Raw genomic sequence first — 27,952 nt, 5'->3', positions numbered from 1 at the left:
TGTTGTATAAACCACACAAGTCATCAGTACTCGATATTACATGATTTAAGTCCTCCATTATTTGTTCTTGGGCCTGGCCCCTTGAAACCCTGCCGATTCATTATGAAAATTAGTTTTTATTCCTTAGTCTTTCAGATCTTCTGACTTCAGGGAATTCTTGATCGTATAAGGAATCGGCTTGCTGAACAGTTTCTCTTACTGTATTATGATTAATGTTACTACTACTATTATTATTGTTGTTGTATCTGTATCTTCTTTGATTTCCAGGGGGCTTTGGGTATGGTAACCCATTTGCATATTGATTCAAGTCTCTTTCCAGTTTTTGCATTTTACCAGTTTTGAGTTTTAAAATATACTGGTCAGTGAGGTTATAAATACGCAACATTTCATATTTAGTGTTATCAAATGACAAGTCTTCCCTAATGTCCTTTTCCAATACTGTCAGTTTATTCATTAGCTCATCAGTTTCTACTTCGTTGTATTTTATCATAATATTAAGCAGCTCTTTTCCACTTCTGTCAAACAGCTACATTAGTTCTAAGTGAAAAGTTGAATTATTAATTAGCCCAGTCGTGTACCGCCGAAAGCACAACCCGTTTGGGATAATATTTTGTTTAATGCACTCCTTGAGATATGCATTTTCTAACTGCAGTTTCCTGCATTTAGACAACTTAATGTCAAAATTGTTAAGTTTATTTTCAGTTAAATTAGTACCTTGTAGTTGGCCACCAGAAAAAACAAATGCTGATTCCAACCATTCATTTAGCATGGGTAATTTGCTTCTTCGACCATTAATGTGGCTGGAATTCTGCCCCATATTGTGAATCTGTGCTCCTTCCTGGCCATGAACATTCGTGTGTGAACCCTGGTCATTTCCACTTGCTGGATTGTGAGCAGGAGGATTCAAACACCCCCAAACATACCGGTGTTGCATTAAATTCAAAAGTAGTGCTGTTCCTAAGCATCTGTGCATCATTAGGATGAAAATTAGGTCCTCCAGTTTATATTTTTTCATATAAGCTATCCACCCGCTGGGATAGCTGCATAATTAATGCTGTAAGTTTCCCCATCAACCCTTTGGTCCCTCCGTTGTCCTCAAACTGTATGGCACCCTCAGATATGTTTGAAATAGACATACTAACAATCAATCGATAACGGACCACTACTGGTATGACAAACCAACGAAACGAGGAGCCACCAAGCTGAAGAACACCAAACCAAGTCGTATCACAAAACGGCACTTTAACAGCCAAAAAAACGAACATGAACAACAAATGTGAAGCGCTTTTTGTTTAACTCCTGTTAAACTTCTTCAGACTGTTACAAAACACTGACATCACTTCCTTTAATACAAAAACAAATTGTAGTTAATACTAAATTAAAACCACCTGCTCACAATTAATCAATCTTCCTTAACCAAATAAATACTTAAAAATATATATAGAATAAATAAGTAAAAGCAATAATCACAGTGCAAAATGTACCTATTGGATAAACCCATGAATGAGCAAGTATTGAAGGGACTAAAAAAATGAATATATTAAACAATAATATGAAAAAAATAATAAAAATATATATATATATATATATATATATATATATATATATATATATATATATATATATATATATATATATATATATATATATATATTATAAAATGTTAGAAAATATATATATTATGTATGTAAAATCTGTGTTAATACTAAAAACTTGAATAAATATTCTATTATTGATATTAATGACCTTAGTGACAGTTATACAACATATGTAACAACAATTTAATAAATATAGTACTATAAACACTTTATTATTAAGTTTAAATACTATACAAAAATATTTTTTTAAAAAATGTTAAAAGAATATTTTGTATGCATTGTATAAAATACATTAAAATACAATAAAAAGAACAATAAAAAGAAAGCAAGCTATTAAATAATGGCATACAAGAGATCCAAAATTATTTAAACTAAATTTTCGAAAGTGCTTGTCCTAACATTCTCTCAAGAACACAATATGATCAGCGATATTGTTATGGACAATTGGAACATTGTTATGGAAGATTCTTACTGTCGGAACCACATTAGCAAAAAACCTAAAATTGTTTATAGAAAGGGTAGACGTTTTAAGGATATTTTAAAATATAGGAATAGTTCATTTAGGAATGGCATGACAGGTATGACTAAATGTGGGGCTTGTCATTGGTGCCACAAAATAAAAATAGGAGAAGTGTTTTATGTAAGGAAAAGGAAGTATTACTTACATGGCAAGTATAACTGCAAATCTAAAGCGGTAGTATACCTAGCAATATGCAATTCATGGCCAATATGCTGTATAGGGAAAACAGACAGTTTAGCCAAAGAATATATGAGCATGAATATGCCATTAAGAAAAACAAGTCTAATAATGCACTAGCTAAACATATTAGTGAATACAAAGATCATCAGTTCCCCTTCATGGCAATTGACCATGTAGAAATAGAGGACAGAAGACCTTGGGATTTGTATTTAGAATTAAAAGAATTAAAATGGCAAATGAATACACAAGCTGATATGTGGCCTGGTATAAATGAGCGGAGCACAATTACCCCTATACTAAAATTAAAGGCGCATTACAAAGGAATAAAATTATATGACATGAAATCACTATATCTTTCTTTGAATTAATTTTGGATCTGTTGTATGCCATTATTTAATAGCTTACTTTCTTTTTATTGTTCTTTTTATTCTTCTTTTTATTGTATTTTTAATGTGTTTTATATAGTGCATACAAAATATTCTTTTAACATTTCTAATATATATATTTTTTGTCTAGTATTTAAACTTAATGAAGTGTTTATTGCACTGTGGACACAACAACATTAAATTGTTACATATTTTGTATAAATGTCACTAAGGTCATTACTATCAATAATATAATATTCAAGTTTTTAGTATTAACACATATTTTACCTATATAATATATATATTTTCTAACATTTTATAATATATATATATATATATATATATATATATATATATATATATATATTAACTTTTTCATATTATTGTTTAATATATTAATTTTTTTAGTCCCTTCAATACTTGTTCATTCATGGGTTTATCCAATAGGTACATTTTGCACATTGATTATTGCTTTTACTTATTTATTCTATATATATTTTTTAAGTATTTTTTTGGTTAAGCAAGATTGATTAATTGTGAGCAGGTGGTTTTAATTTAGTATTAACTACAATTTATTTTTGTATTAAAGGAAGTGATTCAGTGTTTTGTAACAGTCTGAAGAAATTTAACAGGAGTTAAACGAAAAGCGCTTCACAGTTGTTGTTCATGTTCGTTGTTTTGGCTATTAAAGTGCTGTTTTGTGATACAACTTGGTTTGGTGTTCTTCAGCTTGGTGGCTCCTCGTTTCGTTGGTTTGATATACAAATGACATATAATTCTTCACAAAATTCCAGCTAGCTGTGCTGGCATGTGTTACTCATCCACTGCCCTGTTTCTCCTGGCATAGCTGGCAGTACCTCACATCATCATCCCCCCCCCCCCACACACACACACACACACAACCCTTAGCTCCCTCCTTATTAACATACCCCACCATTTAAGCATCCAAGGATCTGTGGGACAAAACTGGTAGAGGAAGTACTTGTGTGGCAACATACAGTAGTCCTGGTGTGAGAGATTAAGGGAAATAAGTGGTGGAGTGGGGAAGGGAGCAAAGTGAAGTGGGCACAGCCCAGATCAATGGTATCCCGTCAGCATGGTCATGTGCAGTTGATTGTGCCTGAATGGCATCTACTATAAAAGTAATGGAAAGTACTACAAGCAAAAATGATTGAACCTGAGTAAAATATTTTATCTTCCACAAATGTTGCCAAGCATGGTCTTTACTGGGCAGTAGTCATTGCAGGTGGGAAAGAGTAATGCTACAAGGTGAGCATATTCCCACAGGTCTTTAAGCAGTTCATTATGTTATGTAATAAAAAAAATGACAATGATCTGGATGGGGAACCATGACTTGTACCAGTACAGGGAAAAAGGGAAAGATGAGACTGGTCTAAATTCACAAAGGCATCTCTGGATTAGGGATGGACCCTGTATATCAATGCTTAAAGTAGGACATTTGGATGGGTATTTGATAGAACTTTGCTGCAGAAAAGAAGCACTATCTAAGGGTTTTTTTTGGCAAATGCTGCCTTTGAACCCATGAAGTGAGAGATGTATAGTAGGCTGGTGCTAAAGCCAATGGAAACTGTACCTGCAACAGATCATTGTATATTTGAAAGTAACTGGACTCTTTTATAAGCTTTCCACGAAAAGTATGCAACAACACAAGAACGAAGCAGTGGAAGAAGTATGTACAGGACACAATAATTATCCAAAAGTAGGTTTTATTTGTAGATCAACAATAAATCAAACAAAACTGGTTAAGCTTCTGGCCCCAGCCTTCCTCAGAACAACTATTGAGGTGTGCAAATGGTATATATATACATCCAGCTAGTCACAATTAAGTAATTAATTAATTAATCAAGCCAGCTGAAAGCCCGCCAAAACCAACAAAAGACTGAATAAAAAATCTGAATAAAACTGAATTACTTTAAAAAATGCTTTCAAGAAGTAGTGCAATACTGTGTAATTTTAAAAACTTTAAAAAACATTTGCAATAATATATAGCATAAATATAGAAGTTCTAAAAGTTCAAAAAGTTAAAAGTGTAATAAAACAAGTGTTTGATGTAACATAACCACAATTAAATCTATTTACATTCAGCGGACCAATACACATGTCCTTACAAAAATCCTAATTGTTTATACTTGTATTTATTCTAATACTAAAAAGGGGTTTTAAGCTAATATAATATAATCATTGAGGCCAGGAGGTCTTGTAGAATCTGTTATAATTTCTACTTGTATTTATTCTAATGCTAAAAAGGGTTTTAAGCTAATATAATCATTGAGGCCAGGAGGTCTTGTAGAATCTGTTATAATCTGCCATTTACTTTCACAAAATGATAGTTTCATTTTCCAATCCAAAAGGTGTACAATCAATCTGTTCAATAATGGAAAATAAGAAGCAGTGGTCTTCCCTTTGTCTAGAATGTGTCTGTATAGTGCATTTTGTGTCCTGCTTTCCTATTCTGTACACATGTTCATAGATTCGCCTGTTAAATTGCCTCTCTGTTTTTCCGATATAATGTGCATTACATTTTTTACAGATAGCCACATACACAATCTGTTTTGTTTTGCAGTTTCCTCTTCCACATCTAATAGTTGTGTGACAGATGTCTCCAAGAATAATGGTCTTACTTGGATTTATGTATTTGCACTGCTTGCAATTTCCACATTTCACTGTGCCAAGTTTTTATTAATGTTTTGTTTGTAGCAGCTGCCTCTTTCCAACAGTCTTTTCAAATTGGGGGCTGTTTTAAAAACACATCTTGGTGCACGGTCCAAAATGTGGTCCTTATCCATGACCATCAAGGTGTTCCAATGTTTTTCCAAAATTTCTCTGATAATATATGTACTGGGGTATATGTAAGGACACAGACCCTTTCCAAGGGAGTAGTGGATGTGGATTCCTTGAGGGATGGTAGGTATGAACCTAGTAAAGGTGGATATTTCTTGCCCCATTCCCTTGTACAAATTGAATAACCTTATTGACCATTTTGTCAGTGCACGCTCTTCTAAGAAACATGTCCTTGATAGTGTTAAGTTCAGATTCTAATATGTGTGTTGGATGACATCCTTGCCGCGCGTATACATTGTCCTTTGAAAACGCTAGGAATACGTGGAGGATGGTTACTGCTGTAATGAACGTAGTCATTCGAGAAAGTAGGTTTTCTGTATATTCCGAAGTGAACCCTAGTTCATTACTGCTCAATAGTACATCCAGATAAGAGATCTCCTTATGACTGAATTCATGGGTGAATTGAAGAAACTCCACAGTGTTGTTCAAATAAATCATGAATTCCTGTAGTCTATCTTCGGATGCCTTCCACAAGATAAAGATGTCATCCAAATATCTGATGTATAAGGCTATGTCCTTGTAGTAGGGGCTTTTGAACACATGTTCAGATTCCCATTCTGCCATGACTAGATTGGCAAAAATCGGGGCACATGCTGCCCCCATGGCCACTCCTCTAGTCAGCCTAAAAAATTCTCCCTGAAATGAGATGTAGTTGTAGTCCAGTACAAGAGACATCATGTCGCAAATGAGGCTGATCTTTTCCCATGAAAAATCGGTGAACTTGGTAAGACTTCTTTCAAAAAATTCCAGTCCCTCTGTCCTGGGTATACTGGAAAAAAGGTCGACCACATCCACTGTTAAGTAAATCAAGTTGGTGTTCCATATATCCTTGGTGATGGCCCCCAAAAACCTCCATGAGTCCTTGATAATATGTTGAATGTTGTCATAGGTCTTCTTGAGCCAACTGTCAATCAATCTGCCGATATTGAATGTTTTGGACCTGGAGCCTGATACAATGGGACGAAAAGGTGGTTGAGAAACGGATTTGTGTATCTTTGGGATACCCACCATCTTGGCTAAAACTGGATGGTCCACCTTAATGTAGGAATATGTGTCGTTGGAAACTTATTGTCTATAAGGTATTCCTCTATGATAAGGTCTATGCTTGTGGCCTATGTTCACCTGATTGAGGAAATGCTCTCATAATCCCGGAGTTCTGAAGTATGTTGTATATCACACAGTTGTAGTTGTCTGTAGAACATATCCCAGCACCCCCTCTCATGTCAGGTTTCATAACCCTGATATCTTTGTTTAAGGTGAGATCCGATAGACATTTTCTCTCCAACACTGTAAGATTGTCATATGTGCTGTGTCTCTTGTCTTGCATCCTGGTGTGTGACCAGTAAATGTCATGACAAACAAGTTGTTCAAAGTTTTGTACATGGGGGTATGTATGTGCTTTTCTTAGTTAACTCGGTACCTGCTATGCCCTTGGTCTTGGAATGGGACTCGGCATTGTTGTTGAATTGTAGGGCTAAATTCAAAACCCCTTTTTAGTATTAGAATAAATACAAGTATAAACAATTAGGATTTTTGTAAGGACATGTGTATTGGTCCGCTGAATGTAAATAGATTTAATTGTGGTTATGTTACATCAAACACTTGTTTTATTACACTTTTAACTTTTTGAACTTTTAGAACTTCTATATTTATGCTATATATTATTGCAAATGTTTTTAAAAGTTTTTAAAATTACACAGTATTGCACTACTTCTTGAAAGTAATTTTTTAAAGTAATTCAGTTTTATTCAGATTTTTTATTCAGTCTTTTGTTGGTTTTGGCGGGCTTTCAGCTGGCTTGATTAATTAATTAATTACTTAATTGTGACTAGCTGGATGTATATATATACCATTTGCACACCTCAATAGTTGTTCTGAGGAAGGCTGGGAACCAGTTTTGTTTGATTTATACGTTTGTTGATCTACAAAAAACCTACTTTTGGATAATTATTGTGTCCTGTCGTACGAGCAGCTACATACTTCTTCCACTGCTTCGTTCTTTTATAAGCTTGATATTTGCTAATATTTTACTGTATTCTTCATTTAACTGTCACATTTTCATTAACTGTCTTAGCATTACAATTGTATGTATTTTCGTTTACTGTTCTATGTATGTACATTTATTTTTTGATTAACTGTCATGTCAATACTTGTCTGTATGTATGTACATTTATTATGTAAATCTTGTATAACTGCCTTCTACTCATTCTGTAGAATGGAGCATTTCTCTCTCTGGGCCTCCTCTGAAAATGGGACTTGTGCCCAGTTGGACTTTCCTGGTAAACAAAAGCAATAAATTATAAACTGTGTGTGTGTGTGTGTGTGTGTGTGTGTGTGTGTGTGTGTGTGTGTGTGTGTGTGTGTTTATAGGGGCATAGCCTCAGAAAAGAAGTGCTCACTATACAGAGAGAGACATGAAAAATAAAATTGACAGCAAAATACAAAGTAATCATTTAAAGCACTTGCATAAAAAGCTGTTTGCAATGGTGAAATACCACAAAAATTTGGTAATTCCCAAGGACAAAAGTTCTGAGATGGGTAATTATGTAGCTCATATTCTGCTATACAGAAACAATGCAGAATGCTAAAAAGTTTAGGGAGCTAAAGGTCAGAACACTGCCAGGATCATAAATAACCTTAGACAATATGCATACACTTTATTACATGACAAAGTATAAGTTTCCTTAAAAGTACAACATTTGATATGACGTTGGCTATAAAACAAAAGAATATTGACTAAGGAATATTCATGCAAACAGAGCTGTAGGAAAACTTAAATCATTGGCTTGTGCCAACATGTTAAGAGTTTTTTTGCCAATGTAGTAGTACAGGCATTCTGTTATGTATTAGTATTAGTTTGTAGAATTTGCAATTGTAAAGAAAACTTATTTAAAGGCTACATCCCAATTGATCCATTTAGGTACCACAATGCATATTAATAATCTCCTGAGGGTGAGGTCAGAAAGGCGACTAAAGAAAATAGTTGTAATGTAGTTGTGGTTGGGTTGGGGTGGTAATACATGAAACAGAGATGCCATTCCTTGTAGTACTTCATTGGTACAAAGCAGAATTTCATTAAGAGGGGGGAGCAAGGTACCTTCATGGTTCCATGACTTTGAGAAACAGAAAACATTTCTTTAGCTTTGTGACTGTAATAGCACAAAAGAAAAAAATACATTTTCTCCAGCCGCTGACAAGTTAAATAATAGGACAGTGAGACTGAGGAAATGCAAACGTAGCTTGAGTTTTGGGACTAGCTGACCTTTGGTGTGTACAGCAAAGGAAAGGATTTTGAGGGGGGGTTTGATGATAACTTCTAGGCACCTCTTATTTATTAGCTTTTCTTTATGTGGGAAGTCTGACTGAGCTAGAAGCCCTTTTTGTAGCAGAGACCAGCAGAGAAAAGCTCCAGAGAAACAAGCAAACAAAAAAGTTATACAATAGTCAAAAATGAAAAAAAAAATAGAGAAGGTCATTGTAATGCATCTTATACAGTATCTATGCAAACATGTATTTGATATTATACAGTACAAGTAAATATCATATACAAACTAGGATAACAGTGAATCACAGCATGACACTGAAAAATGAATTAAAAATGGAAAATGTAAATTAGGACATAAACAAAAGCTAAAATTATTGGCTAAAATGAAGAAGAGACTTAAGTAGAAAAATCCCTATAAAGCTAAATGTTTTATGCTTTAGCATTGTTGAAACTAGATGATGAAGACAGGAAGATGGGCAGATCTTAAAGCAATGGGGGAAAAAGTAAATAAGGTTTATTATAGATGTAAGAGGATTTCAGAGAGGGTAGGTTGCCTTACTGGAAAGAAAGACAGTTTTGAAAAGTAATAGTTACTAAAGTAGAGTAGACAAGTAAGGCAAGGATGACTAATACAATTAAAGTTTTGTAATATAGTAGAAATTATAACAAAATGAGGTTTAAGTGAAATACGTTGGAGGTAGACCTGTGGTAAACAGTGACTTCCTGTACGGTTAAAAGTGTGTTGAAAATGCTTGTACCTACCTTGGAGTTGTACAACAACAAAGGCAGAGTTCTGAGGCACAGTGCAAGTAAAATGCATTGCAGGCAGCATTACTGGATATAGTGATGGTAAGCAGAAATGTATTACCTGGCTGGAGTATGTTTTGGTGAATAAGACTGAATAAAGTTTTTTAGATAGGGGCATTTTCCTGGTTTGTAGATGGAGTTATGGATTGTTGCAAGTTGTGAACATGATAACATGTTGTGTGGGAGTTTTCATCAAACTTAGGAGCTTGAGAGTCAAGTAGTGATGACTCCTGTAGGAATGGTTTGGTTTACAGAAAATGTAGTGATCATATTGTAGCATCGCTCTAACCTTTTTAGTAAAGAGATTTGAAGATGGGTGAACATAGGTGAGGGATAAAGTATAGATGGTAGGAGATAAGTTATGTCAATGTTTTTTCTTGCTACATATGTGAGATAATGTTTTATCTTAATATAGACATCTTAGATTGTGTTAAGACTTTTTTTGTTTGTTTGTTGATTGTGTATGATTCTGAAATTTCATCTGATCATCTATCTGATCATCTATTTCAACTCTTGGGAGCTTGGTTTGAGAAACCAATAGTTTTGTAGAATGTACTTTAGAAAGGAGAGGTGTTTAGGGGCAAGTACAAGTAATTTACTTACTTTTTCTGCGTTCAGGAAAAGCTGAGTCTTGTAGCCAGGCTTCAATGAATGAGAAGGACTCTTGAGTTTATTGTTGAAGTTCAAGTAAAGTTTTGTATGAGAAGATGATTGTGCAGTGATCTGCACACTGAGCTATGTTGGCATGCTTAGAAGGAGTGTACAGATTGACATATAGATTATTGAAGTCCGCAAAGTAATAGTGTTATATGGATACGTTGATTGAAGCCTGATTGTGATGATGGAATTGTATAAAGCTGTATGAGGTAATTTTTTTCCAGCAGAAAAGGAAGATGAATTAAACAGCCTTTCTCAAGAAGGTTTTGGATTATAAAATAGTGGCTGCATTAACAATGTACAGCATAGACATAGAACAGGTTTTAGTGTGTGTAGAACAGTATTTTAAGTAGCACTCAGTAAGGTTTTTTCCTTGCAAGTCCCATCACTATTTTAGATTGTAGTGCTGAAAACATTCTACTAAAGTAAATTGTCAGTTTTGTCATTTGATGATCCATATTTTTGGAAATATAGAGATTATTGAAATAATCAAGTGACTTTTTTACTGAATGAAAAGGTAAATCCCCTATAAGCCTGGCTGCTGAAAGCAAAACTGTCTTCTTGTTTAAAATAAAATCAAGGTTTATTGTGGACTTTGTAGAAAAATTACGCACTTTTCCTGTCATGAGTAGAAAAATTACGCACTTTTCCTGTTATGGTTGTTTGGGTTTTAACTTCATATTCATCAATGCTAAGTTGTATTTTGTGCTATTAAAGGATTTAGAGAAATGCTGAGTATTACTAACTGATGTCCTGCACATCTCAGAAATCATTTGTTGCTGAATGGTGAGTATTTCAAAAAGAATCTGATTGTAAAAGTAATACACTTACGTTTTATCTTTTTATTTTAGAACATACGAATTGATGCAGCACTGCCAAGAGAATATTTTAAAGTTTTGAATTTCTCTCTGAATGGAACCTACCATCACGTAAAAGCTCTGAAGAAAGGTCAAACAGTCATTGATGCAGAATTAACATCTGTAGTTGATCAAGTGAGTTCCTTGACTTTGTTAGTGGGTCGGGTTTCTTTGTTGCTTTATTTTCTTAAAAAGTGTAGCATGATATTTTGGGATGTCACAGAGACTACCATGTTGAGGGACTAGTATGCAGTCTGGAGTGTGTAGTATTACTTTCTAGTTGGTTACTAAGTTTACTTTTTTTTAATTTTCATGTCTTTTTCAATTTTGTTATATGGTAAATTGGAAGCATGAGTGCCTTTCTGTCTCTGGGCAACTGTGGAGCACTGTCTAGTGCTGAGAATTGAGCAGTAGGCAAATGGAAACTGAGAGAATCAGACGTGTGATGACAGGATGAAGCTATTTATCAGCACAGACTTAATCAAATTTTCTGTTGTCTTTTTTTTTTTTCAGTCTGCAGATATATACAAAGGGAAAGATATATGCAGAGCAGAACTTAAAACTATATTTCTTGAGCAGGCGTGAGACAGTGTAGACGAGGGGCTAGACTACTGAAGTTGGAGTACATACTGCTGTCAGAAAAGCAGCATTCAGGAAGCGTACCCCTGATGGCTGTTTACCGAGATACTGTGATAGTGCTTTGCCATGGCACTGCTAATTTGTTTAATTAAAACCTGATGAATGTATTCATTTCCCAAGGAAGATAATCTTATAAGTACTTTATTTTTCATTGGAAGCAGTCATCTTTATCTGTAACTTTTCTTGCTGTAGTACTTGCTGGTTAATAACATACAAAACAGTACCTTCTTAATGGTTCCTAGTTTTGGTATTTGTTGTTTACTTTTCAAAATTTGATAATTTTCCCCCAAAATAAATAAAATAAATAGAAAATCCCAAATTTGGGAATGTCTGCACTCATGCTCAGTGCCCACAGTGATGTGACATGTTAGGCATATGAGCATGGTCTTCTCTGTAATCTTCCAGTTCTTTTTTCCACTTGTACAGTTCAGATCTCAATAATTGCTCGTCTGTAAAATTCTGCATTGATAACATTTTAAATATTGTAATAAGTCTCTGTGTAGTCTTCATATTTTTAGTCAACACCTGCCTGGCACTGCCTGCAACATCACTCCTCTGGGCCAGTGATCAAGGAGCCGCAGGTCTCACCACTGACACCAGTAGGGAATATTCACTTTGAGAAAAATAGACACACACACTATTTTCAGATACAGCTCTCTGCATCAAGTACAGTTTCCCTTAAGATCATACAGAGAGTATGCAAATGCCAGTCCTAGGGATGGACTTTCTCTCCAGGCCCCAAATAAAACTCCCCACTGACCACTATAAAGCTAAGTCCTTAGCTGGGTGTTCCAAGCCAAGTCCTCCACCACCCTGTCTGTGAAATCAGTGCTCTGTGTGCCTGTTCAAAGTAGCTGTCACACACACTGTTTGAGATTTGATTTTCACATATACACCCACCCACCTAGGAAAGCCTAACACAGCTTACCTGCTCTGCCACCTCCACCCAGACTGTAAGGAACATTTACTGCTACCAGAACACCCAAAGCCAGCTACTTCAAGGCTCTTACCAGGGTACCAAATTACACTTATTAAAATGGTAGATGTTAAGTTGTCAATCTCGCCTTCATTCTTGCTTGATGGGTTGAGAACTCCTTTTACCAGCTCGAGGCAGCCCCATATCCCATGATGCAAGGCAGTAAGTACCCAGATCAGGTCTTCTTTTACCAGCTCCTGGTAAGTTGTTCACTTTGTGATTTTTCAAGCCCCTTTTTAGTATAAAACTAATTTTTGATAGTTTAAGTTTATTTTTCTATCCTTTCTGACAGAAATTCCTGTCTCTTTTAATTTTTGTTAGTCAATTTTCCTATCCCATCCCCCTGTTAGGGTGTGTGTGTTGGTGTTTTATAGAATACCTCTTGGTATTTTGTTTAATTTAATTTGACTGGTGTGTGTGTTGTGTTTTCCGCACCATGTCAAAGGAGAGGGTCTCAGGTTTTAAGAAGTGTGACTCGTGCTGTCAGAAGATGTCTCTGACAGACGGTCACACTTCTTGCCTGTATTGTCTGGGCCCTCTTCACCTGCAGGACTCCTGTGCTATTTGTCACTCCTTCAGCCAGAGAGTCCTGCAGGAGGCGTAATAAGTTGATTCTTAGGGCCTTGCCGGAGGGCTCTCAAGTCGGCTCCACCAAAATCAACAAAACCTGCCAAGGCCCAGGCTTCTGTATCTATTCCAACACCCATGTGGATCCATAGTATCGCCGATGGCTCATTCCAGCTTCCTTGGAGCCGATACTTTCGGCTTCACCTCTTCTATCGGGCGAGCATCCGAGCCGATCTTCAAGGTCATCCAGGTTGTCAGATCATGACCTAGAGAGAGTGGTCAGTAGATTACTCAAGTCACAGGTACTGGCCCAAATGTTACACAGTCCGTCTCAGCAGACGACTGTTGGTCCACACCCGTTACAGTTCCTCCTTCAACTCTACCCCAGAGCTTGGAGTTGGAGTCTTCGGGCATGGTTACTGCTACGGCTGGAGGACGGATACCCCTTCTGTTCCTTCAGCCTCTACTCTTATCTCCTCTTCCTTAGAGGGATTCGTGGTCGGGCTTCCATGGTCTCCTCCGAGGGGTGAGTGGCAACATCTGCCTCGGAGACTGTGGTCCCTGGAGTTCCTAGCTCTGGGGGCCGGTTCTCTCGGACCTGCCTGGGAGGGGAGGTGATGAAGAGTGTACTGGCCACTGGTATCAGTCAGCAGTCTGTTCCTCCTCCCTCTATAGTACCTGTTGACATCTCTGCCACTTCTCTTGCTACAGGACCCAGAGATCCTCCGCCTCAGGTTTCCCCATTTCCCCTCTTCCGAGGATTCTCCTGATGTTGGATACTGACTTTGATGAGTCAGAGGGATCCCTCTGAGGATGTCTCCAGACATCCTAGAACTTCTTAAACAGAGGGAAACTGGCCCACCAACAATCCCTCTGAGGATGAGTCAGTATACCTAGAGGCCTCCACCTCCTGACCCCTTATGCAGGTTATTGCGAATTCTGGGCAGCTCCTGACTCTGTAGAGCCAGTCCCTAGGAGGCCTTCAAAATTTATCACTGCCCAGTGACAAACAATTCCTTACCAAGGGTGTCCCGCTGATGCCATGGTGGTGGCTCGCGCCACCAAAAGGAACTTGCAGATCCTTCCGTGCCGTCCATCCTCCTAATAAGGACTCTAGGACCATGGATAAGGTACGGCGATGTTTTCCCTCAGCGACCTTGCTATATGCTCGCTGAATTATCTTTGTCACTTCACCAGACTCCAGAGAGATATCCTGAAGGAGCTGGGAGAAGTAGTTCAGGATCCTACAGCTGCAGGGGCTCAAGAAAAGAACCCTTAATTCCATTGCTAACTCCTCCATGCGGCTAATATCTTATGCTGCGGATGGAGGCACAGGTGTGGCTCTAGACGCCAAGCCTGGATGCGGCTATGTGATTTTCGCGGATCCCTTCACAAATTCTCCCTTTGATGGGTCAGCTTTGTTTGGCCCTCAGGTGAAGGAAACCTTGACCAGGTGTGAGCAGGACGGCAAGACTCTTTCTGCTGTTGGAGTCTCCACCCTTCTAGGCCTTATCCCAAAGGACAGAAGGGTGGGAAGATGTCCGATTTCCGTAAAGGAGTCAGTCACGATTCATTCACGTGGTCAGTTCCCTAGAGGCAGAGGGGTAACAACAACAGATAGAGGCAGAGGGGTCCAAGAACCAGGGAAACAGGGAGCCTCTCTCTGATAAGCCCTTTCAGCATCCCTGAGGTGTTGCCGGCGGCTGTCCTCCTTGGAGGCAGTGGGGAAGATTATCACTGTACCCAGAAGCCTGGCATTCCTCACTCAAGACAGATGGGTACAGTCATATCCAAGGGGGGTTATAACTCCTTCTTCGGAAAGTCCCTTCCCTCAAGTTCTTCCAGATGTACCACACCGGGTCTAGGGACATTGCAGAGTTAGAAATCGCAAAACTACTGCAAAAAGAGCCATTCAGCCAGTTACAATAGACCATTCAGCAAGGTTCTTTTTGGTCCCCAAAAGACGGGAGACTGGAGACCAATATTGATCTCAGCAGACTCAACAAGTCTGTCAGGAAGACAAGATTCAATGGTCACTCTTCAGTCAATTCTGCCCTTCTTACAGAAGGACAACTGATCACATCAAAATTCACAGACGGCTCCAGGAGATTTCTCCACGCTGGGGTCGTCACTTCCAGTTCAGAGCCCTGCCCTTTGGTCTCACTACAGCCCCCAGAGTGTTCAACAAATGCATGGCAGTGGTCACGGCTCACCTGAGACGTCGGATTCCAGGTGTGTTCAGATCTTTGACGACTGGCTCCTGTCAGCCACCACCAGGCATCAGCTCACAATAGACCTTTGTTCTCATTTAGGCATCTCAATCAATGCCAGTCTATTACCTTCATAGGCGCAAACTTAAACACTGTACGGATGTCAGCTACCCTTACAGAACAAAGAGTTTCAGACATTCAGACTCATGTCAGGATCATTCTGGCCAGCAAGAAAATACAGGCCAGAATGGTTCTAAAGGTATTAGGTCTCATGGCTGCGGCCATTACTCTTCTTCCCTGGCTCGATTCTACACGCGCCTCCTTCAGTGTATGCTGTTCACACAGTGGTCATACCATCAACTCCCAATGCGCCACCAGATTCTGGTGACACAGACATGCAAACAGCATCTTGCTTGGTGGATCACATCGTCTCAGGTTCACCAAGGCAGGTGCTTTAGCCACTGTCACCACGGATGCCTCCTGATCGGGTGGGGGTCATTATCAGGGCAGGATGGTTCATGGTACCATCTGCACATAAATGTCCTGGAGATGAGAGCAGTGCTTTAACGTTGCAAGCCCTCAGACAACATGTCTGTAGTTTGGTATATCAACAAACAGGGCGGAACCAAGTCCAGACTTTGGCAATGGGCGATCTCCTCTCATCGGTTTCTGGTTATCCCTGGGAAAACCAACATTATAGCGGACAGATTGAGCAGAGCTATCCTCATGCCTCACGAGTGGTCTCTCAAATCTATAAGCGGAAGATTTTTTCTGGATAGGGGTCGTCCATGTTGCGATCTTTTGCTACTCCCCAAAACAGCAAATGTCCAGACTTCTTCAGCCTCTTCCCTCTATCAGGCCATCCCGACCCAGGATTGGCCCCAGGGACTTCCATTTCCTCTGATCCCTCAGGTGATCCAGAAAGCTACCGCTTTGAGAGCCAAATTGATTCTCATTGCCCCATCATCACCTTTTGGTGCAGCCTTGGCATCTGGACCCAGTGCCAGATCTACTGATTCACCAATCCGGTCAGCTGCACCTTCTCAACCTCACAGCATGGTTGCTCTTAGCCAGGCTTCCTTTGATCTCTAACCCAGTTAGAGACATCATAGGCCCAAAATATTGATCTGTTCAGGCAGTTCTGGACTTCTTAGCAGAGATTTTTCATGCAGGCTCCTCTTCTTCCACAGTCAGAGTTCCATTGGCTGCTATTTCTAATTTATGTCCCATAGGCTCTGCAGGGCCTTCTTGAAAGGAATTTTCCTACTAAAGCATCCAATCAGGAATCCTCCTCCTCAGTGGGATCTAAATTTAGTGCTGACATCCTTGATTCTTCCGAGCCAGCTGTTTCTTGTTCCCTGAAATATCTTTCTTGGAAAACTTTTTCTAAGTGGCTATTACATCTGCCAAGAGGGTGTCTGAACTTCATGCTCTTATTTGATTTTTCACAAAGACAGAGTATCTTTGAGAACTAATCCATCCTTTTACCTAAGGTCGCTTCAAAGAACAATCTGAATCAATCCATTGATCTCCTGTATTTTTCCTAACTATTCAGATAGAGCTGAACAAAAGCTACATTATCTAACTTAGATATTATTTGGACAGAACAAAAATTTAGAAAATCTGATCAACTTTTTGTGTCCTATGCGGATAATAAAAAGGCCTTCCTGTTTCCAAAGTGACTTTGTCCAGATGGCTTTCTTCGGTCATCACTGAAATTTATACAGGGAAAACAGCTGTGCTCAAAACCCAAAGCACATTCAACTAGGAGTTTAGCTACTTCTACAGCTTTTCAAGCTAGACTTCCTTTGGACACTATTTGTGCAGCGCCACTTGGGCCACTCCTCACACTTTTGTTTCCCATTACAAATTGGACTTGGCCTCCAGGGACAGAGCCAGTTTTGGCTCTACAGTCCTCAAGAGTTTGTTCCATTGAGCCACCCAGGATAGAGGTGCTAGGGGCGGTCCCATCAAGCAAGAATGAAGGCGAGATTGACAACTTAACATTACAAGTTACCATGTTAGTTGTCTTCTTGGCCTGGACAGACCTTGTATAAGAAACTATTATGCTAAAGACCATTCAGACCTGGTCCTTTTTCCATCTGTAAGTTTCTTCTTCCCTTGGGAAGTATTTTATGTTTGTCAACAAACGAGATCTGGGTACTTACTGCCTTGCATCATGGGATATGGGGCTGCCTCGAGCTGGTAAAAGGAGTTCTCGAGCTAAAGCAAGAGCCGAGGATCGGCTCGAACCCATCAAGAAGACAACTAACATGGAACGTTATGGTAGGTACATAACTTCTTATTTTTAACCAAGCAGCAAGACTTTCAGGAACATGGAGTCATGGTGCCACAAATTAATGCAAGTACTCTCAATGGTTAAATATTTTCTAAAAGAACGGGCACATCAAACGCTTTAGATATATTTAATAAATAATAAAAAACATGAAAATACTGAATATCTATTTACAGTAAACACCAGAGTTTCAGTCACAGGAAATATAAAAATAAACACATATGGAAAGACTCGGATACAGAAAAAAAAACAGCATTTTGCTAATCTTACTATATTTTTAACTGACTGAAGAATTACTTTTCCTTTATTACTTACTAAAGCAAGGCAAGATGAAAGTAGATGAGTGTCTTGTCAGGTCCAAAACTGGCTACAGAATGACATCACATCTGGTCACTTGACTCTGGGGTTCCCACACTACCCTGTCACTCGAAACTAAGCCAGGATCTGGCACTGATGTGTCACAATACACACATAGAACTTTAGCTAAGGTTTATTATAACATCTATAAACTGTAAAACAATTCCAACACTTCCACCCCCTCCTGCAGAAACTAACAAGCCATTATCTTGCACCCCACGGTAGCAATTAGTTCACCACTAAGGACAGTAGAGCAGGATCCCAGGCCAGGCTTTTCCAGATGGTGGGTCTCTAGCTGCATTCAAACCTGTGCGATAAAGTCTTTATGGCGTAAACCAAGTCTTTTAATTTCAGGCTATTTTTCTTAAGGTTAGCTGGACTGAGCTTAACCCCTTCCCTTCCACTGTCCTGTGTTAAAATATTGTACATTTCATCAGTTACAACAATACAGTTTGACATACATGTATAGTTTTTTTCTGTCCAGCAGGACCCACTGTTGATACATTTTTAACACAAGCAACTTTAAAAATACATTTTTAACACAGGCATGTGTAAAAGTTAGATGTTCATCGTGCATACAGCTGCAGTCATAACAGATGGGTTCTCCTGCCGTCAGGCGGGTCCTCGGTCGGCCGAATTCCAAAGTCTAGGTCTGGCGTCGGTTGTCGTCGCTTCTTCCCTGATGTCAGAGCGCCAGGGGTATAAAAGAACCAGCCAACGCCATTTTCTCCAGTCTTTCTTGCCACGCAGTGCCCGAAGCAGAAGCAGTTCGCAAGTGCCGGTCGGCCAGCTCCTGAAATTACGAAAATTTTGCAACCGAAGTCTTCTTGAAAGCTAAGTACCCCGTTGGGGAAACTTTTATTGCCTCAGACAGATGTCAGACAAAGTTAATAATTGTATTTCTTGTGGGAAGCAAATACCGCATAAGGATTTTCATTCCCTCTGCATTCCTTGCTTAGGCCCAGACCACGACGTCTCGGTCTGTCGTTTTTGTGCTACATTCAACAAACGCACTATTAAGCGTCGGGCGGAGTTCGCCCAGCACTATTTTGGCAAAAAGTTTAACTATATTATGTCGTCGGATACTCCAACTCCAGTTTTGTCTAAAAAACGCAAAGATAAGGACTGACACACGAGGTCCGCGGCCTCTACCGACACCACGCCAAAGCCGACTTCAGGTGGTCCGGTTCTCAGCGAGGCGCCTACGCAGCCCCTGCCTACCGACGACACTTCATTGGCGGTGTCTTCTCTTCTGTGCCCGAGGTCGCAGGCTCCTTGGCCCACACCCTGACTACAGATACCGAAGCCACTCTTGGTGGTGAATCTCAAAATGTAGACAGGTCTGCCTCCTCTCAAGGTGTCTTCAGACCTTCCTCTTCTTTTTCTATCAAGGCTTTCACTAAGTCTAAAGCAGCCATGCATCCTAAGAGACAAGCTCCACAGGGCCCTTCTCCAGGCCCCATGCCTAAAAAACAGATGCTTAAAATGGCTGAGGATTTGATTACTCTTATCAGGGGTTTTCAACCCCCCCCCCCCCCGGACAAAAGGCCCAGAGTGGAGGAAGAAACCCCCTCCTCTGACCAGGCCTCCATTATTTCAGAGCACTCTGATGAACAGGAACATTCTTACTCCCCTTTTGAAGATTCTGATGCTGAGGAGTCCATTCCCTCTGTCTCCCCCCCCAGAGGATTACTCATTTGGGGAAACCTTGCATACCTTAAGGGAACACTTCCACTGGGAAGGCCAAGAGTACTCAGATTCCAAGAAAAGGCTTAGGGATTTCCTCTTGCTACCTCAGCACAGGCCTCTGGCTATACCTCCTGTCTTAGACATACTAGATGATGTGTACTCGGAGGCCTGCCTTAACCCGGATTCTTTACCTCCAGCCCCAGTCAAGCCTGACAGGTACTACCGGGTTCCTGACTCACACCAATTTTTATACAAAAGCCATGCGGCTGACCCAGAAACTATCTCACAGGGCCCCAAGGGAATTAAGGCCTCCACTGCTAAAAACCCATTACCTTCCGAGAGAGATTCCAGATCCTTAGGAAGGTGGGGAAAAAAGGTATACACCTCGGCCACCTTAACCATGAGGGCATTAAACTGCCAGTTCCATATGCTAAAGTATCAACAGTTTCTGTTATCACAGTTGAGAAGTAAAATGTCACAACCTGAACAACCAGACTTGAAGGAGTTGCAGGATTTGATGCATAGTGCAGAACAAGTGGGTAAACATACCTTGCAATGTGGTTTTGATGCTCTAGAGGCCTCATGTAGAGCTGCTGTTGCAGGATCAGTCATACGTAGACATGCCTGGCTCAAGGAGCAAACCTTACCAGATCATGTCAAAGTTAAATTACTAGATGCCCCTCTACAAAAGGATGCATTATTTGGTGTTAAAGCTGAGGAGGTATTAAAGAAAATGGAGAAAAAGGCTAAATCAATGCAAACAGTGAAAGATTTTCTACAGGTACAACCTCCACGTTTCAGTAGAAATTGGCCTTCCAAAAATTGGTCCTTTCCAGCCACGGACAGACCCCAAAGAGGTAGATACAGGCGCCCGAGGGGCAGAGGGCAATCTCAAGGATCATTTAGAGGCAGACAATGGCAAGCTTCTACACAAAGAGGTGGTGAGGATAGTTCGCAGCCATTCAGAAAGCAAGCACAATGACTTTCACCTTTGCATGCCAAGCAAGGCTCAAATGGCAGCACCCTTGGGCGGAAAACTGGCATTATTTTCAAAAAGACAAATGGATCCTGGACATTATAAACAGAGGCTACAGATCCATTTTCACACCCTTCCAAAAATGAGAGGCATGCCAAACCTGCCACACAATCAAAGGGCAGAGGCACAAAGACAAATTTCAGATCTCATGGACATGAAAGCTATTCAAGAGGTACCTACTCACGAACAAGGTCAAGGTTTTTATTCCAGACTATTCCTGGTACCAAGGAAGGGAAAAGATTGGAGACCTATTTTGGACCTATCCATCTTAAACACATTTTTACTCGTACCAAAATTCAAGATGCTCACATTACAGCAGCTTCTTCCCATGCTGGGCAAGGAGTCTTGGCTGGTAACATTGGACCTCAAGGAGGCATACCTGCATGTCCCAATCAGACAAAATTGCAGAAGATACCTCAGATTTCTTGCAGGTTCCAACCCATTATCAATTCTCTGCATTGCCCTTTGGCTTATCTACTGCGTCCAGAGTATTCACGAAATGCCTGGCATCAGTAATTGCCTACTGCAGACTTCAAGGGATACAAATATACCCATATTTGGACGACTGCCTGATCCAAGCGGACAGCAAGCACATACTTCTGAAACATCTGGCTTTTGTAATAATGTTGTTGAATTCTCTGGGATAGACAGTCAACAAAAAGAATTCAATGCTAATACCCTCTCAGAAAATAATTTTCCTGGGTGCCAACTTGGACACAAACACCCAGATGGCCTACCTCACGCCAGAGAAGCAGGGGCAACTAACTCAATACTTCAGAACACTAGCAAATTTCACCAGGCTGACTGCAAGGAAAATCCTGCAGGCTCTGGGATTCATGGCATCTTGCATTCTACTAATCCCATGTGCAAAGCTGCATATGAGGAAACTTCAATGGTACCTGAAAAACCTATGGTCTCAACACAGCCACAGTTTGGAAACAATAATACCACTAATTCCATGTCTTCAAAAGGAATTTCTGTGGTGGGCTCAAGCATGCCAAACAAACACAGGTCTCCCATTCTGCAAGCCTCAAGCAAATCAAGTCATCACAACAGATGCCTCGGACTACGCCTGGGGGGCGCACATGACAGATCGGTGCATTCAGGGCAAATGGTCCCAAAAAGAAAAGCACCTTCACATCAATCAAAAGGAAATGCTAGCAGTAATAAATGCTATTATAGCTTTCAAAGACCTTCTGAATCCAGGTCAACTACTGATAAGGACAGACAACACCACAGTAATGTGGTACATAAACAGGGAGGAACCCATTCATACCCCCTATGCAGGCTGGCCATGTCACTTTGGAACATGGCTCTGGAATTACAAATCGAACTTCAAGCACAGTACTTGCCAGGCAAGGAAAACACGCTGGCAGATAACCTAAGCAGAAATATGACAGATCCACACGAATGGAAGTTGCATCCTCAAGTTTTTACAGAGATAATTCAAGCATGGGGAAGGCCAGACATAGATCTCTTTGCCTCCCACAAAAATCACCAATTGACAAAATTCTGCTCAAGGACTTTTCATCCACAGGCCTGGAGAGTGGACGCTCTCTCTTTCAGTTGGACAACAATGACAGTTTATGCCTTTCCACCTCTTCCTCTGCTGCCCAAAGTTCTATTAAAAACCAAAGCAGACAGACCAAAGATGATTCTCATTGCTCCAGACTGGCCAAGACAGCACTGGTACCCACTCCTGAGGAGCCTGACGTATTCCCCTCCATGGACCCTACCTCTAATGCCTCTTCTTCTGACTCAGCACAGCTTCAAAACTCTTCACAGTCAGCTGAAAACACTCAATCTGGCCGCATGGAAGATTCCTTAACATCACAACAGACCCTACTCTCCAAGGAGGTGCAGGATGTCATTTTGGAGGCCAGAAGGCCGTCTCCTAGAAAAGCTTACTCCGCAAAATAGAAACGGTTTTGTGCCTGGAATGAGAAAAAGGGCCAGAATCCTGGAAAACTGAATTTACCTCAAATATTACAGTATCTAGCTGAGCTGCTAAGCAGTGGACTTTCATTCTCCTCCATCAAAATCCATGCCTGAGCCATTTCTGCAGAATACAACACTGCTCCACCTTTATTCTCTCACCCCCTCGTAAGACAGTTCCTCAGAGGGGCTAAGAATATAAAACTCCCAAGGAAGCAACCAATACCTGCTTGGGATCTCAATTTCATTCTAGAAAAGCTGACCTTGCCTCCTTTTGAGCCAGCTGCCTCAACAGATTTGCAATATTTGTCCTGGAAAACAGCTTTCCTTCTGGCTATCACCTCAGCTCGTAGGGTATCGGAACTACAAGCCCTCATGGCTGTGCAGCCTTTTATCATCTTCCATCAGGACAGAGTTTCCTTACGAACCAACCCGTCCTTTATGCCAAAGGTGGTATCCAGGGTAGCTTTGAATCAGGCTATACACTTACCTACCTTTTACCCTAATCCTCAAAACTAAGGGGAGAGACTACTACATTCCTTGGGCATCCACAGACAGCTGCGTTATTATTTGGACAGAACAAAGCCTTTCAGAAAATCAGAACAGCTCTTTGTGTCCTATGCTATAGGAGCTCAAGGGAAGCCAATTTCCAAACAGACAATCTCAAAATGGATAGCCCACTGCATACGCTTTTGTTACTCTTTTCATGGTAAAACTGTACCTGCAGGCATCAGATCTCACTCCACAAGGGCCACAGCTACCTCTGCAGCTTTCCTCAGAGGTGTTCCTACCAAAGATATTTTGGAAGCAGCCACTTGGAGTTCTGTGCAAGCACTACCACCTACCATTATACTCCAAAACTAGAGCAGGCTTTGCCACTGCAGTCTTGCAGGGCATTCTGGCTCCTCCTAGTTCCACCTAGTGCCTACCACCCCTTTCTTAGCTTTGGGATTCTACCCATCTGTTATGACTGCAGCTGTATGCACGATGAACATAGTACAGTTTTGTACCTACCATAAATGTAGATGTTCGAGTGCTAATACAGCTGCAGTCCAGGTTTCCCTCCCTCCTTCCCCTCTTGGGACAGGCCTATTGGCTAACACCTCCTCATGCAACCTGATTGGGGTATTCTTTTATGGTGTATTTGCTTGCAACTACTGTATTTTGATTATATTGCATTGCTTTATTACACAAATTTATGTATTGCCTTCCTTCTGGGGGCACCTGACATCTGGGGCAAGAAAAACTGAAGAAAATGGCGTCGGCTGGTTCTTTTATACCCCTGGCGCTCTGACATCAGGGAAGAAGCGACGACAACCGACGCCGGACCTAGACTTTGGAATTCGGCCGACCGAGGACCCGTCTGATGGCAGGAGAACCCATCTGTTATGACTGCAGCTGTATTAGCACTCGAACATCTACATTTATGGTAGGTACAAAACTGTACTTTTGGTATTCAAATAACATATATTTCCTTACAAAACTCCAACTAGCTATCGCAACATATGTTATACATGCACTTACTCCTCCTGGCTGACACAACCTCACATCATCATATCTCTCCCATCATTGAAGACGCAGGCCAGTTTTTCAAGTGACCCTGGAGGAACATTGCTTGTGAGAAATGAGCCTGTCTGGAAACACATCAACCCATACCCTGTCTTGAAAGCCCATCTGCATTGGCATTGCTGACCACACTATGTTGCTGCACTGTCATATCATATGCTTGCAACCCTAGGCTCCAACTTAATAACTTGGCAGTTTGCTGGCTCGCTCGATGTAGCCATATTAAGGGATTGTGGTCTGTAACCACAGTGAATTTCCTTCTATAGATAGGGCTGAAGTTTTTGCAGTGCCCATACTATTGCTTGACATTCTTTTTCTAAAGCTGCATAACTTTCCTCCCTGGGTTGGAGTGTATGGCTGAGATATATACAACAGGGTGCTCTTCTCCCTCTGAGTAGAGCCCCCACCCCATGGTTTGAAGCATCCACCTGCACAACAAATTCTTTGCTGTAATCTGGACTGGCTTTTGGAATGCCTGCTCGCAGGCTGGGGTCCACACAGCCTTATCTGGCCTGTTTTTTTTTCTCAGGTCTGTGAGGGAAGCAGCTGTTGTACTATAATTGGGAGCAATCTTTCTGTAGTACCCCACCGTCCCCAAGAATGCCCTCGCCTGCTGTTTGGTAACCGGGGCAGGCCATGCCTGAATAGCTTTCACTTTGGAAGGTTCTGGCCTGATCTTACCACTCCCCACCCTATAACCCAGGTAGGAGACCTCTGCCATAGCCACCTGACACTTACTGGGCTTAATGGTCAACATTGCCCTTTGCAATCTGCCCAGGACCTCATTGACATGCTGAAGGTACTCATGCTAGGAATGGCTGTAGATGGCTGTATTGTCCAGGTAAGCCAAGGGCATAATCTCCTGCTCTTGCTAGGATACGATCTTCCAGCCTTTGGAATGTCTCTCAGTCATTTTTCATCCTAAAGGGCATCTTTGTGAACTTGTATAATCCAAAAGAAATCAGAAAGGCTGACCTCTCTCTAACGGTGGGAGTCAAGGGGACCTGCCAGTAGCCCTTGGTCAAATACTTAGCCCCACCCAGCTGTTCTAAGGCTTCATCTGTCCCAAGCATGGAGTAAGCATCTGACTCTGGTGATTGTTTAGTTTTCTGTAGTCCACACAAAACCTGATGCTGCCATCCTTCTTTGGTACAAGCACTACTGTGCACGTCCAAGGACTGCTTGACTCCTGGAGTACTCACAGTTCCAACATTTCCTGTATCTTCTCCCTCAGAGTCTGTGTGACTCGCTGAGACACCCTGTAAGGGGGTCCTTGATAGGTCTTTGGGGTCCTGTATTTACATGGTGCTGCACCAGGTGGGTGCACCCAGATTTCCCAGTGAACATGTCCCCGTACACTTGTGACTGTGCTTGGATTTCTCGAACCTGTGTAGGGGATAGCCTCTGGGACATTGCTAGCCCTTCCACTGAGGTGTCATTCTGAGCCTCACTGTGGAGATCAGTCACCAGACCCTGCTCATACTCCTCCTGACACCCACTGCAAATAGTCAGCACAGTAGCCTCCCTATCATGATAATGCTTTGTCATGTTAACATGGTAAAGTCTGGTATCTTCTGACAGCAGTGCCTCACTGTCAGCTTGGGTACTACCACTCACCTCTGCTCTTGCAGTCACCCTGTCCAAGGGAACATCAGTACCTATCAGCAGCTGTTTGCTCAACAGAGCTATCCCAGATCCCAAGCTAGGCAGCTGGACATGACACAGCCAGTACCTTACTGAACCAAGGCTGCCGGACTTTATGGCAGGCACACATTGGCAAGTAGGGACACATGTATGCTTCCCACCATTAGCATGGGTGCCTGGAATAAGTAGGATTAGGCTGGGTCCTCACCCCACTTTTCACAGGCAAATAACCTTTCCCATTTTTAGCAGCATTAATGTAGTGTCCAAATCACCTAGGGACAATGTTTACACTGTTTAGTGGCTAGTTGTGACATTGCTTGCAGTGTGATCTGCGTACTGTGTAGAGGATACTGAGTGCCACAGCTGATGGCTAAAGTGGTTGGCCTATACAGCTTTTCCTCCAGAAGGTACCACCTAGAGTCTGTCCTGCTGCATACAACTCCATTTATGGGCGAGTTTGAGGTGGAAACGCTGAGCATGTTTTTGGGAGTTTGGATGAACCCCACAGTAACACAAGGTGAACATGTAAACTCTACACAAGTATTGGCTGGAGGTCAACCGTGTACCTTGTACATTGGGAAAAAAAGCCTTTAACCATTGTATTATTTCCCTTTTTCTTTTCCATTAGAGCTCCAGCATTTACCATTTCTTCGAGCAAAAATTCTCTGAAATCTGCTTGGGGTACAGATGTCCTCCCTTTATTCCTTTATAAATTGCATTTCCAGTCTTTCTCTTCCCTATCTTGTCTAACCTGCTTTGAATGATTCTTATAGTTATATGCAATAGTTTGTATGCCCTGATAATTATATTTTTTGTAACAGCAGATTCTCATCTAAACTCTACTAAAAACTCTACTAGAGCAGGTCTTTCACTTAACACTCCTGTGTCTCTCTTTGCTTGTACTCCATTAATCCATAGTAGGGAAGTTAATCACTAACTTGCAGTCCAAACTTCTGCTTGGCCTCATCCCACTGTAATATTTTTCCCTGTCTATCTATTTGCTCCCAATTCTTTGGTTCCTTTGCTAATTATCTCCTGTAAATTCCAGACCCCTCTTGCCTATTTTTTGTACCCCTACTTGTAGTCCTCCCATCTGGCAAAATCTCCTTTCTCCATTCCAGTGTTGGCTTAGTTCTTAGAATACTTTCTGTTACCTTATCAATATAACAGTCTGTATGTTTTTTTTTATTTTTCTCTTTAAGGATCTGCATCCAAAATCCTACTTTCTCCTTATTTTGCAGCCCTGCCCAGCTTCATCATCATTCCTTTCCACTTTGATTTATAACCTGGTTGTATTGTGTATATAAGCCTTACCTGCGTAGCACTTAAGTATCCTTTGAAATCCGGTAATCCTGCATCATCTTGTTCTATGGGAAGGATCAAGTTGTCCCTTTTAACTCATTGCCCTCTTACCCTCCCAAAGTCTTTGAACTCTCCACAACTTCACCTTTGGTTGATAAAAATATGCCTGGCCTGTTATAAAACTAAAGGGACTATAAAGATTTTAATTCCTTATATCTTACTGTCCATTTCCATTATCAAGATGTTTCAGCTTCTCTGTTTTTGTACTATCTTTTATTTATTCTCTTCCCACATGTTCTTATCTGAAGTAAACAAATCCATTTTAATCTGTACATCTAAAATCATCACCTTAATCATCTTATGTTCCCTTAATTATGGGTATTGCTACACCAATTCATGTGGGGGTGCATAGTTTTCCACTATAGCCATAGATTTACTGTCATTAATGTTCTATCCTGAAAATACTTCAGACTGTTTCAAAATGTCCTACAACATTGAAATGTCCTTTCTTTGATTTACCAAGTACAAAGTAAAATCTTCTTCAAATAAAGCTAACATGTTATGTTGTCCTATCTTGCCTTCATTCTTGCTGGTTGGGTTCGGAGCTTTACCTCGACTCCGACT

The 27,952-nt window shown here is 40.7% G+C and overlaps 1 protein-coding gene across 3 annotated transcripts in view; it reads left to right on the top strand.

Moving 5' to 3' along the window:
* Positions 1 to 27,952, top strand: part of NUP210 (nucleoporin 210) — a 2,490,054-nt gene that overhangs the window by 715,779 nt on the left and 1,746,323 nt on the right. For all 3 annotated transcript variants that reach the window (XM_044078102.1, XM_044078101.1, XR_006365597.1), the window contains one exon: positions 11,106 to 11,246. In XM_044078102.1, the coding sequence (XP_043934037.1) occupies positions 11,106 to 11,246 (141 nt within the window). The remainder of the gene's footprint in view (positions 1 to 11,105; positions 11,247 to 27,952) is intronic.

The sequence above is a fragment of the Protopterus annectens genome, chromosome 7.part0, assembly GCF_019279795.1.
Source record: "Protopterus annectens isolate FY-2018-M chromosome 7.part0, PAN1.0, whole genome shotgun sequence".
NCBI classification, from domain to species: domain Eukaryota; kingdom Metazoa; phylum Chordata; order Ceratodontiformes; family Protopteridae; genus Protopterus; species Protopterus annectens.
Note: the sequence above shows the minus strand (reverse complement) of the source record. Positions and strands in the feature narration are given on the sequence as shown.